This window comes from Salmo salar, chromosome ssa04, assembly GCF_905237065.1.
Source record: "Salmo salar chromosome ssa04, Ssal_v3.1, whole genome shotgun sequence".
Taxonomy (NCBI): Eukaryota; Metazoa; Chordata; class Actinopteri; order Salmoniformes; family Salmonidae; genus Salmo; species Salmo salar.
Genome location: NC_059445.1, coordinates 89,598,998 through 89,612,725, shown reverse-complemented (window position 1 = coordinate 89,612,725; position 13,728 = coordinate 89,598,998). Strand labels below are relative to the sequence as shown.

General features: G+C 46.5%; 1 protein-coding gene across 15 annotated transcripts in view; it reads left to right on the top strand.

Moving 5' to 3' along the window:
* Nucleotides 1-13,527, top strand: part of LOC106604062 (inhibitor of apoptosis protein) — a 37,500-nt gene extending 23,973 nt beyond the window's left edge. For 2 of the 15 annotated variants that reach the window (XM_045717490.1, XM_045717503.1), the window contains 5 exons: nt 8,096-8,194; nt 9,145-9,297; nt 10,658-10,699; nt 11,071-11,676; nt 11,729-13,527. In XM_045717490.1, coding sequence (XP_045573446.1) covers nt 8,096-8,194; nt 9,145-9,297; nt 10,658-10,699; nt 11,071-11,264 — 488 coding nt within the window. In that variant the 3' untranslated portion in view covers nt 11,265-11,676; nt 11,729-13,527. Of the gene's footprint in view, nt 1-8,095; nt 8,195-9,031; nt 9,063-9,101; nt 9,298-10,657; nt 10,700-11,070; nt 11,677-11,728 lie in introns of those variants that run through there. The other 13 variants (XM_045717500.1, XM_045717491.1, XM_045717498.1 and 10 more) reach the window with 13 other exon arrangements.
* Nucleotides 13,528-13,728: the final 201 nt, after the last annotated feature.

Genomic DNA, 13,728 nt, shown 5'->3' with positions numbered 1-13,728 from the left:
TGTCTGTTGAAACTACTATGACATACTGAATGTACCGAGGTGTCTGTTTGAACAACTGGCACACAGCTCGTTCACTCATGCATACCCCACAAGACATGCCACCAGAGGTCTGTTTAAACTACTGGCACACAGCTCAGACACCCATCCATACCCCACAAGACATGCCACCAGAGGTCTGTTTAAACTACTGGCACACAGCTCAGACACCCATCCATACCCCACAAGACATGCCACCAGAGGTCTCTTCACAGTCCCCAAGTCCAGAACAGACTATGGGAGGCGCACAGTACTACATAGAGCCATGACTACATGGATCTCTATTCCACATCAGGTAACTGATGCAGCAGGAGAATCAGATTTAAAAAACAGATAAATATACACCTTATGGAACAGCGAGGACTGTGAAGAGACACACACTCTACACACACTTACGGTGCATTCTCCCTGACTGAGTCTGTAATACCTACATGTTTTAAGCAGACCACCATAGTCTCTGTGCCCAAGAACACTAAGGTAACCTGCCTAAATGACTACAGACCCGTAGCACTCACGTCTGTAGCCATGAAGTGCTTTGAAAGGCTGGTCATGGCTCACATCAACACCATCATCCCAGAAACCCTAGACCCACTCCAAGTTGCATACCGCCCTAACAGATCCACAGATGATGCAATCTCTATTGCACTGCACACTGCCCTTTCCCACCCGGACAAAAGGAACACCTATGTGAGAATGCTGTTCATTGACTACAGCTCAGTGTTCAACACCATAGTGCCCTCAAAGCTCATCACTAAGCTAAGGACCCTGGGACTAAACACCTCCCTCTGCAACTGGATCCTGGACTTCCTGACAGGCCGCCCCCAGGTGGTGAGGGTAGGTAACAACACATCTGCCACGCTGATCCTCAACACAGGAGCTCCTCAGGGGTGCGTGCTCAGTCCCCTCCTGTACTCCCTGTTCACTCACGACTGCACGGCCAGGCATGACTCCAACACCATCATTAAGTTTGCCGATGACACAACAGTGGTAGGCCTGATCACAGACAACGATGAGACGGCCTATAGGGAGATCAGAGACCTGGTCGTGTGGTGCCAGGACAACAACCTCTCCCTCAACGTGATCAAGACAAAGGAGATGATTGTGGACTACAGGAAAAGGAAGACCAAGCACGCCCCCATTCTCATCGACGGGGCTGCAGTGAAGCAGGTTGAGAGCTTCAAGTTCCTTGGCGTCCACATCACCAACAAACTAACATGGTCCAAGCACACCAAGACAGTCGTGAAGAGGGCATGACAAAACTTATTCCCCCTCAGGGGACTGAAAAGATTTGGCATGGGTCCTCAGATCCTCAAAAGGTTCTACAGCTGCACCATCGAGAGCATCCTGACTGGTTGCATCACTGCCTGGTATGGCAACTGCTCGGCCTCCGACCGTAAGGCACTACAGAGGGTAGTGCGAACGGCCCAGTACATCACTGGGGCTAAGCTTCCTGCCATCCAGGACCTCTATACCAGGCGGTGTCAGAGGAAGGCCCTAAAAATTGTCAAAGACCCCAGCCACCCCAGTCATAGACTGTTCTCTCTGCTACCGCACTGCAAGCAGTACCGGAGCACCAAGTCTAGGTCCAAGAGGCTTCTAAACAGCTTCTACCCCCAAGCCATAAGACTCCTGAACACCTAGTCAAATGGCTACCCAGACTATTTGCCCCCCCCCTCTTTACACCAGTGCTACTCTCTATTGTCATCTATGCATAGTCACTTTAATAACTCTACCTACATGTACATATTACCTCGACTAACCGCTGCCCCCGCAAATTGACTCTGTATCGGTACCCCCCTGTATATAGCCTCCACATTGACTCTGTACCGGTACCCCCTGTATATAGCCTCCACATAGACTCTGTACCGGTACCCCCTGTATATAGCCTCCACATAGACTCTGTACCGGTACCCCCTGTATATAGCCTCCACATTGACTCTGTACCGGTACCCCCTGTATATAGCCTCCACATTGACTCTGTACCGTAATACCCTGTATATAGCCTCCACATTGACTCTGTACCGGTACCCTCTGTATATAGCCTCCACATTGACTCTGTACCGGTACCCCCTGTATATAGTATCCACATTGACTCTGTACCGGTGCCCCCTGTATAGAGCCTCCACATTGACTCTGTACCGGTACCCCCTGTATATAGTCTCCACATTGACTCTGTACCGGTACCCCCTGTATATAGCCTCCACATTGACTCTGTACGGGTACCCCCTGTATATAGCCTCCACATTGACTCTGTACCGGTATCCCTGTATATAGCCTCCACATTGACTCTGTACCGGTACCCCCTGTATATAGCCTCCACACTGACTCTGTACCGGTACCCCCTGTATATAGCCTCCACATTGAATCTGTACCGGTACCCCCTGTATATAGCCTCCACATTGACTCTGTACCGGTACCCCCTGTATATAGCCTCCACATTGACTCTGTACCGGTACCCCCTGTATATAGCCTCCACATTGACTCTGTACCGGTACCCCCTGTATATAGCCTCCACATTGACTCTGTACCGGTACCCCCTGTATATATTGCTATTGTTGTTTTGCTGCTGCTCTTTAATTATTTGTTATTTTATTTCGTTTTTTTTTAAAGTTATTTTTCTTAACTGCATTGTTGGTTAAGGGCTTGTAAGTTAGCATTTCACTGTTGTATTCGGTTCGTGTGACAAATTTTGATTTGAAAGTATTCAGACCCCTTCACTTTTTCCACATTGTTAAGCTACAACTTTATTCTAAAATGGATACAATTGTTGTTTTGTCCCTCATCGATCTTCACACACTTCCCCATAATGACAGGTTTGTAGAGATTTTAGTATTCAGACCCTTTACTCAGTATTTTGTTGAAACACCTTTGGTAGCGATTACAGCCTCGAGTCTTCTTGGGTATGACGCTACAAGCTTGGCACACCTGTATTTTTGGAGTTTCTCCCATTCTTCTCTGCAGAACTTCTCAAGTTCTGTCAGGTTGGATAGGGAGCGTCGCTGCACAGCTATTTTCAGCTCTTTCCAGAGATGTTGGATTGGGTTCAAGTCCGGGCTCTGGCTGGGCCACTCAAGGACATTCAGAGACTTGTCCCGAAGCCACTCCAGCGTTGTCTTGGCTGTGTGCTTAGTGTCGTTGTCCTGTTGGAAGGTGAACCTTCGCCCCAGTCTGAGGTCCTGAGCGCTCTGGAGCAGGTTTTCATCAAGGATCTCTCTGTACATTGCTCTGTTCATCTTTCCCTCGATCCTGACTAGTCTCCCAGTCCCTGCCGCTGAAAAACATCCCCACAGTATGGTGCTGCCACCACCATGCTTCACCGTAGAGATGGTGCCAGGTTTCCTCCAGACGTGACGCTTGGCATTCAGGCCAAAGAGTTAGTTCTTAGTTTTATCAGACCAGATAATCTTGTTTCTCAAGATCTGAGAGTCCTTTTGGCAAACTCCAAGTGGGCTGTCATGTGCCTTTTACTGAGGAGTGGCTTCTGTCTGGTCACTCTACCATAAAGGCCTGATTGGTGGAGTGCTGCAGAGATCGTTGCCCTTCTGGAAGGTTCTCCCATCTCCACAGAGGAACTCTGGAGCTCTATCAAGAGTGACCATCGGGTTCTTGGTCACCTCCTGACCAAGGCCCTTCTCCCCAGATTGCTCAGTTTGGCCGGGCGTCCAGCTCTAGGAAGAGTCTTGGTGGTTCCAAACTTCTTCCATTTAAGAATGATGGAGGCCACTGTGTTCTTGAGGACCTTCAATGCTGCAGAAAAGTTTTGGTACCCTTCCCCAGATCTGTGCCTCGACACAATTCTGTCTCGGCGCTCTACGGACAATTCCTTCGACCTCATGGCTTGGTTTATGCTCTGACATGCACTGTCAACTGTGGGACCTTATATAGACAGGTGTGTGCCTTTCCAAATAATGTCCAATCAATTGAATTTACCACCGGTGGACTCCAAGTTGTAGAAACATCTCAAGGATGATCAATGGAAACAAGATGCATCTGAGCTCAATTTCGAGTCTAATAGCAAAGGGTCTGAATCATTTTACATTTTTTATAAATGTGCAAAAATTTGTTAACCTGTTTTTGCTTTGTCATTATGGAGTATTGTGTGTAGATTGAGGACATTGTATTTATATAATCAATTTTAGAATAAGGCTGTAATGTAACAATGTGGAAAAGTCAAGGGGTCTGAATACTTTCTGAATGTACTGTATGTATGGTAGTATTATAAATGTTGTTTTGTAGATATGTAATGGTAGTGTAGTGGTAGTGTAGTGGTGGTGTGGTGTAGTGGTGGTGGTAGTATTATAAATGCTGTATTGTAGATGTGTAGTGGTAGTGTAGTGGTAGTGTGGTGTAGTGGTGGTGTAGTGGTAGTATTAAATGTTGTATTGTAGATATGTAGTGGTAGTGTAGTGGTGGTGTTGTAGTGGTGGTGTAGTGGTGGTGTAGTGGTAGTGTAGTGGTGGTGTGGTGTAGTGGTGGTGTAGTGGTAGTATTAAATGTTGTATTGTAGATATGTAGTGGTAGTGTAGTGGTAGTGTGGTAGTGTGGTAGTGGTAGTGGAGTGGTAGTGGTAGTGTAGTGGTGGTGTAGTGGTGGTAGTGTAGTGGTAGTATTATAAATGTTGTATTGTAGATATGTAGTGTGGTGTAGTGGTGGTGTAGTGGTGTAGTGTAGTGGTGGTGTAGTGTAGTGGTGGTGTAGTGGTAGTGTGGTGTAGTGGTAGTGTGGTGTAGTGGTGTAGTGTAGTGGTGTAGTGTAGTGGTGGTGTAGTGGTGGTGTAGTGTAGTGGTGGTGTGGTGGTGTAGTGGTGGTGTAGTGGTAGTGTAGTGGTAGTATTATAAATGTTGTATTGTAGATATGTAGTGGTAGTGTAGTGGTAGTGTAGTGGTAGTGGTAGTGTAGTGGTAGTGTAGTGGTGGTGTGGTAGTAGTGGTAGTGTAGTGGTAGTTTAGTGGTGTAGTGGTAGTGTAGTGGTAGTGTTATAAATGTTGTATTGTAGATATGTAGTGGTGGTGTAGTGGTGGTGTAGTGGTGGTGTAGTGGTAGTGTAGTGGTGGTGTAGTGTAGTGGTAGTATTATAAATGTTGTATTGTAGATATGTAGTGGTAGTGTAGTTGTAGTGTAGTGGTGGTGTAGTGGTGGTGTAGTGGTAGTGTAGTGGTGGTGTGGTGTAGTGGTGGTGTAGTGGTAGTATTAAATGTTGTATTGTCGATATGTAGTGGTGGTGTAGTTGTAGTGTAGTGGTAGTATTATAAATGTTGTATTGTAGATATGTAGTGGTAGTGTAGTGGTAGTGTAGTGGTAGTGTAGTGGTAGTGTAGTGGTGGTGTAGTGTAGTGGTAGTGTAGTGGTGGTGTGGTAGTAGTGGTAGTGTAGTGGTAGTGGTGGTGTAGTGGTGGTGTAGTGGTAGTGTAGTGGTGGTGTAGTGGTAGTGTAGTGGTGGTGTAGTGTAGTGGTAGTGTAGTGGTGGTGTGGTAGTAGTGGTAGTGTAGTGGTAGTTTAGTGGTGGTGTAGTGGTAGTGTAGTGGTAGTGTTATAAATGTTGTATTGTAGATATGTAGTGGTGGTGTAGTGGTGGTGTAGTGGTGGTGTAGTGGTAGTGTAGTGGTGGTGTAGTGTAGTGGTAGTATTATAAATGTTGTATTGTAGATATGTAGTGGTAGTGTAGTTGTAGTGTAGTGGTGGTGTAGTGGTGGTGTAGTGGTAGTGTAGTGGTGGTGTGGTGTAGTGGTGGTGTAGTGGTAGTATTAAATGTTGTATTGTCGATATGTAGTGGTGGTGTAGTTGTAGTGTAGTGGTGGTGTAGTGGTAGTGTAGTGTAGTGGTAGTGTAGTGGTAGTGTAGTGGTGGTGTAGTGGTGGTGTAGTGGTAGTATTATAAATGTTGTATTGTAGATATGTAGTGGTGGTGTAGTTGTAGTGTAGTGGTGGTGTAGTGGTAGTGTAGTGGTACTATTATAAATGTTGTATTGTCGATATGTAGTGGTAGTGTAGTGGTGGTGTAGTGGTGGTGTAGTGGTAGTGGTGGTGTAGTGTAGTGGTAGTGTAGTGGTAGTATTATAAATGTTGTATTGTAGATATGTAGTGGTAGTGTAGTGTAGTGGTAGTGTAGTGGTGGTGTAGTGGTAGTGGTAGTGTAGTGGTGGTGTAGTGGTAGTGGTAGTGTGGTGGTGTAGTGGTAGTGGTAGTGTAGTGGTGGGGTAGGGGTAGTGTAGTGGTGGTGTAGTGGTAGTGGTAGTGTAGTGGTAGTATTATAAATGTTGTATTGTAGATATGTAGTGGTGGTGTAGTGGTAGTGGTAGTGTAGTGGTAGTATTATAAATGTTGTATTGTAGATATGTAGTGGTGGTGTAGTGGTAGTGTAGTGTAGTGGTGGTGTGGTGTAGTGGTAGTGTAGTGGTAGTGTAGTGGTGGTGTAGTGGTAGTGTAGTGGTGGTGTGGTAGTAGTGGTGGTGTAGTGTAGTGGTAGTGTAGTGGTGGTGTAGTGTGGTGTAGTGGTAGTGTAGTGGTAGTGTTATAAATGTTGTATTGTAGATATGTAGTGGTAGTGTAGTGGTGGTGTAGTGGTAGTGGTAGTGTGGTGGTGTAGTGGTAGTGGTAGTGTAGTGGTAGTGTAGTGGTGGTGTAGTGGTAGTGTAGTGGTAGTGTTATAAATGTTGTATTGTAGATATGTAGTGGTAGTGTAGTGGTGGTGGTGTAGTGGTGGTGTAGTGGTAGTGTAGTGGTGGTGGTGTAGTGGTAGTATTATAAATGTTGTATTGTAGATATGTAGTGGTAGTGTAGTGGTGGTGTAGTGGTAGTGGTAGTGTGGTGGTGTAGTGTAGTGGTAGTGTAGTGGTGGTGTAGTGTAGTGGTAGTGTAGTGGTGGTGTAGTGGTAGTGTTATAAATGTTGTATTGTAGATATGTAGTGGTGGTGTAGTGGTGGTGTAGTGGTGGTGGTGTAGTGGTAGTATTATAAATGTTGTATTGTAGTGGTAGTGTAGTGGTAGTGTAGTGGTAGTGTTATAAATGTTGTATTGTAGATATGTAGTGGTGGTGTAGTGGTAGTGTAGTGGTGGTGTAGTGGTAGTGGTAGTGTAGTGGTGGTGTAGTGGTAGTGTAGTGTAGTGGTAGTGTAGTGGTAGTGTAGTGGTGGTGTAGTGGTAGTGTAGTGGTAGTGTTATAAATGTTGTATTGTAGATATGTAGTGGTGGTGTAGTGGTAGTGTAGTGGTGGTGTAGTGGTAGTGTAGTGGTGGTGTAGTGTAGTGGTAGTGTAGTGGTGGTGTGGTAGTAGTGGTAGTGTAGTGGTAGTTTAGTGGTGGTGTAGTGGTAGTGTAGTGGTAGTGTTATAAATGTTGTATTGTAGATATGTAGTGGTGGTGTAGTGGTAGGTGTAGTGGTGTAATAATATTATACCATTTTTATTTTTGCCAAAAGAATGTTGTCCTCCAGGAAGAGTAGCTGATACTATACAATTGAGATTCTCCCCAAGTGAACCTAACTCTCTCTCCCCCTCTCTCCCCCTGCCCCCTCTCGCTTTCTCTCTCCCTCCCTCTCTCCCCCTTCCCCCTCTCTCTCTCTCTCTCCCTCCCTCTCTCCCCCTGCCCCCCCTCTCTCTCTCTCTCTCCCTCCCTCTCTCCCCCTTCCCCCTCTCGCTTTCTCTCTCTCCCTTCCTCCCCCATCCTCTCTCCCCCCTGCCCCCTCTCACTTTCTCTCTCTCTCCCTCCCTCTCTCTCCCCCTGCCCCCCCTCTCGCTTTCTCTCACCCTCCCTCTCTCTCCCCCTGCCCCCCTCTCGCTTTCTCTCTCCCTCCCTCTCCCTCCCCCTGCCCCCTCTCGCTTTCTCTCTCCCCCCCTCTCGCTTTCTCTCTCTCCCTCCCTCTCTCTCCCCCTGCCCCCTCTCGCTTTCTCTCTCTCCCTCGCTATCCCCCTGCCCCCCTCTCTTTCTCTCTCTCCCTCTCCCATCCTCTCTCTCCCTCTCCCATCCTCTCTCTCCCTCTCCCATCCTCTCTCTCCCTCCCCCATCCTCTCTCTCCCTCTCTCTCCCACTCTCCCTCCCTCTCTCCCTCTCTCCCTCCTCCAGACGGTCATTCATTCTTGAAGAGACACCAGGCAGCGTTGGTCCAGCGTCTGAAGAGTGTTGAGTCTGTCCTGGAGCACCTCCGAGAGCAGAACGTCATCAGTATGTCTGCTTATATACTACTAATATACTACTACATGTTATATACTACTAATATACTACATGTTATATACTACTAGCTACTACCAATATACTACTACATGTTATATATTACTAATATACTACATGTTATATACTACTAGCTACTACTAATATACTACTACATGTTATATACTACTACATGTTATATACTACTAGCTACTACTAATATACTACTACATGTTATATACTACTACTAATATACTACTACATGTTATATACTACTACTAATATACTACTACATGTTATATACTACTACATGTTATATACTACTACTAATATACTACTACATGTTATATACTACATGTTATATACCACATAGCTACTACTACTACATGTTATATAATACTAGCTGCTACTACTAATATACTACTACATGTTATATACTACAGGTTATATACTACTAACTACTACTAATATACTACTACATGTTATATAATACTAATATACTACATGTTATGTACTACTACATGTTATATACTACTAGCTACTACTAATATACTACTACATGTTATATAATACTACTAATATACCACTACATGTTATACACTACTAGCTACTAATACTATACCAGCGGCATCCTGCACTTAAGGGCAGTAAATTATATACTACTAGTTACTACATTAAAGTACTATATTTGTGAAGAGTCGATCCTGGACCACCTCAGAAAGCAGAACATCATCAGTATGTTTATCTACAGTACTACTAATATACTACCACAGTACATTTAAATACTACTATCTTCTACTATAGTAAAATATTTATGTTCTGAAGAGTGACCTCTGACCCCTGTCTCTTCAGGTGGAGAGGAATACAGTAGTCTCCAGGGCCAGTCCTCTCAGCAGCAGACAGCCAGGCTGATAGACTTGTCGTCCTCTCAGCAGCAGCTGACCTTTAACCCCCTGACCTTCTAGGTGGAGAGGAATACAGTAGTCTCCAGGGCCAGTCCTCCCAGCAGCAGACAGCCAGGCTGATAGACTTGGTGCTGACTAAAGGGAACGCAGCAGCTGAGGTCTTCAGGAACTGGATCCAGAAGAACGATGTCTACCTGCTCAGAGACCTCATGGGTAAACCTTCCTTCTGACCTTTAACCCCTAACCTGCTCAGAGACCTCATGGGTAAAACATCACCTCTAACCTCTAACCTGCTCAGAGACCTCATGGGTAAACCATCACCCCTCACTCCTTAGTTCCCTAACTCCTAGCCCCCTAACCCCTCACTCCTTAGTTCCCTAACTCCTAGCCCCCTAACCCCTCACTCCTTAGTTCCCTAACTCCTAGCCCCCTAACCCCTCACTCCCTAGTTCCCTAACTCCTAGCCCCTAACCCCTCACTCCTTAGTTCCCTAACTCCTAGTTCCCTAACCCCTCACTCCTTAGTTCCCTAACCCCTCACTCCCTAGTTACCTAACTCCTAGCCCCTAACCCCTCACTCCTTAGTTCCCTAACTCCTAGCCCCCTAACCCCTCACTCCCTAGTTACCTAACTCCTAGCCCCTAACCCCTCACTCCTTAGTTCCCTAACTCCTAGCCCCCTAACCCCTCACTCCTTAGTTCCCTAACCCCTCACTCCTTAGTTCCCTAACCCCTCACTCCCTAGTTCCCTAACTCCTAGCCCCCTAACCCCTCACTCCTTAGTTCCCTAACTCCTAGCCCCCTAACCCCTCACTCCCTAGTTCCCTATCCCTACTCCTAGCCCCCTGGCCTCTCACTCCTTAGTTCCCTAACTCCTAGCCCCCTAACCCCTCACTCCCTAGTTCCCTAACTCCTAGCCCCCTAACCTCTCACTCCCTAGTTCCCTAACTCCTAGCCCCCTAACCCCTCACTCCCTAGTTCCCTAACTCCTAGCCCCTAACCCCTCACTCCCTAGTTCCCTAACTCCTAGCCCCTAACCCCTCACTCCCTAGTTCCCTAACTCCTAGCCCCCTAACCTCTCACTCCCTAGTTCCCTAACCCCTCACTCCTTAGTTCCCTAACTCCTAGCCCCATAACCTCTCACTCCCTAGTTCCCTAACTCCTAGCCCCCTAACCCCTCACTCCCTAGTTCCCTAACTCCTAGCCCCCTTGGCCTCTCATTCCTTAGTTCCCTAACTCCTTAGCCCCCTAACCCCTCACTCCCTAGCCCCCTAACCCCTCACTCCCTAGTTCCCTAACTCCCTAAACAGTAGTCCAGTCCTCCAGGTTTGGCATGGGTGGAGAGAAGTTCTGACCATGTCACTGTGAGAATGATTGGTGGGTAGGGCTGGGGTCAGGGGTTAGAGTTCAGGAACACAACTGATCTAAGTAGCCAATCAACTCTGTGATAAAGCCCTACTCCGTGACATCATCAGACCGACATCCTGTCTAGCCTAGTTAGTACCAGTTCAGTCCAACTCAGTTTCATTTCATTTCAGACTTCTGTTTAATTCTTGTTCTCGATGCACCTTTCAGCCCAGGCAAATGAAGCCGCATCACCGAGTCAAGATCTCTCAGGTACACACACTTTCACATACACACACTGGGCTGCTTTCAGCTGTGGCTGAGACCGGCGGCCTTGGAACTGGGATGGGTGGGGTCAGTCTCCTCATCCAATGGGAAGGGGGGAGAGAATGCCTGCTTTATGTCTCTCCATACTTACTTATCTATTCTTCCATCTCCCTCCCTCCCTCCCTCCCTCCTCCTCCCTCCCTCCCTCTCTCCTCCCTCCCTCCCTCCCTCTCTCCCTCCCTCCCTCCCTCCCCCTCCCTCCCTCCCCCTTCCTCCCTCCCTCCCTCCCTCCCTCCCTCTCCCTCCCTCCCTCCCTCCCTTCCTCTCCCTCCCCCCTCTCCCTCCCTTCCTCCCTCCCTCCTCCTCCTCCTCTCCAGACCTGCCGATGGAAGAGCAGCTACGGCGATTGCAGGAGGAGCGGACCTGTAAGGTGTGTATGGACAAGGAGGTGAACATTGTCTTCATCCCGTGTGGTCACCTGGTGGTCTGTAAGGACTGTGCTCCCTCTCTGAGGAAATGTCCCATCTGCAGAGGACTGGTCAAGGGCACCGTCCGAACCTTCCTCTCCTAGAAGACCTCCAGAAAACCTGGCCTCCTAGGAGACCTCCAGGAAACAGGGCCCCTTCTAACACTGTCAAACTTCTACTCCTGGAGAACAGCTACCAACAGTCTGTTCCAAGCGTGTCCATCTCTATTCCTGGACGGCTGTGTTTGCTCCTATTTCTTACCTCCTTTCATTTAGTGTCCAATGAATTCATAGAGAATCAGGTGAGGGGAGTTCCTAACTAATCAATAAAGACCTAGACAGTCAGGTGAGGGGAGTTCCTAACTAATCAATAAAGACCTAGACAGTCAGGTGAGGGGAGTTCCTAACTAATCAATAAAGACCTAGACAGTCAGGTGAGGGGAGGTACTAACTAATCAATAAAGACCTAGACAGTCAGGTGAGGGGAGTTCCTAGTTAATCAATAAGACCTAGACAGGTGAGGGGAGTTCCTAGTTAATCAATAAAGTCTTACTACTTGACCTAGACAGTCAGGTGAGGGGAGTTCCTAGTTAATCAATAAAGATCTAGACAGTCAGGTGAGGGGAGGTACTAACTAATCAATAAGACCTAGACAGGTGAGGGGAGTTCCTAACTAATCAATAAGACCTAGACAGGTGAGGGGAGTTCCTAGCTAATCAATAAGACCTAGACAGTCAGGTGAGGGGAGGTACTAACTAATCAATAAGACCTAGACAGTCAGGTGAGGGGAGTTCCTAGCTAATCAATAAGACCTAGACAGTCAGGTGAGGGGAGTTCCTAGTTAATCAATAAGACCTAGACAGGTGAGGGGACGTACTAACTAATCAATAAAGATCTAGACAGGTGAGGGGAGGTACTAACTAATCAATAAAGATCTAGACGGTCAGGTGAGGGGAGGTACTAACTAATCAATAAGACCTAGACAGTCAGGTGAGGGGAGTTCCTAGTTAATCAATAAGACCTAGACAGGTGAGGGGAGTTCCTAGTTAATCAATAAGACCTAGACAGTCAGGTGAGGGGAGTTCCTAACTAATCAATAAGACCTAGACAGTCAGGTGAGGGGAGTTCCTAGTTAATCAATAAGACCTAGACAGGTGAGGGGAGTTCCTAGTTAATCAATAAGACCTAGACAGGTGAGGGGACGTACTAACTAATCAATAAGACCTAGACAGTCAGGTGAGGGGAGTTCCTTGCTAATCAATAAGACCTAGACAGGTGATGGGAGGTACTAACTAATCAGTGACCTTTTATTGATCAATCAAGTACAAGAGAGTAGTGAAAACCCGCAGACACTCGACCCTCGAGGACTGGAGTTTGACATTAGGACTGGAGTTTGCCATTAGGACTGGAGTTTGCCATTAGGACTGGAGTTTGCCATTAGGACTGGAGTTTGCCATTAGGACTGGAGTTTGCCATTGGGCCTGGAGTTTGACATTAGGACTGGAGTTTGACATTAGGACTGGAGTTTGACATTAGGACTGGAGTTTGACATTAGGACTGGAGTTAGGACTGGAGTTTGACATTAGGACTGGAGTTTGCCATTAGGACTGGAGTTTGCCATTAGGACTGGAGTTTGCCATTAGGACTGGAGTTTGACATTAGGACTGGAGTTTGACATTAGGACTGGAGTTTGACATTAGGACTGGAGTTTGACATTAGGACTGGAGTTTGACATTAGGACTGGAGTTTGACATTAGGACTGGAGTTTGCCATTAGGACTGGAGTTTGACATTAGGACTGGAGTTTGACATTAGGACTGGAGTTTGCCACTATCCCATCAGCATCGTCTCTAATCATATCGGAATGTAGCCTGTTAAAGTACCTGCTTAACCCTGAACTAATATGTTCCTGTATAGATATACACATTACAGAACTCTGTTGGAATGCATGGGGTTATATAACAGCCTAACTATAATTGTCCATCTATGTAATCAGTCCATTGATAGAGCATACAACTATAACCTGTAGTTAAAACTGGACAGATGATGTGTAGTAACCAGTAAAGGCCTTTGCATCCCGAATAGCACCCTATTCCCTATTTAGGGCACATAGGGAACTGGTGAAATTAGTAGTGCACTATAGAGCAAATAAGATGACATTTGGAACGTAGGGGCGTATGTAACAGGCAGTCAAGGCCGTCGCATGTAAAGGCCAAGATGATTATTCTGATGTTAAATTTGTAATGTTTTTCTTCTGGAAAGACATGATGTTGAAAAATCTTTTAAGTGAGATGTATCATTCATTCCAAATAAGAATTTGTTCTTAACTGACTTGTTAAGTTAAATAAAAGTTACATTTTAAAAATAAATACAACCTGGTACCCTCTACACCCACTGTTATATCTACCCAACAACACACCTGGTACCCTCTACACCCACTGTTATATCTACCCAACAACACACCTGGTACCCTCTACACCCACTGTTATATCTACCCAACAACACACCTGGTACCCTCTACACCCACTGTTATATCTACCCAACAACACACCTGGTACCCTCTACACCCA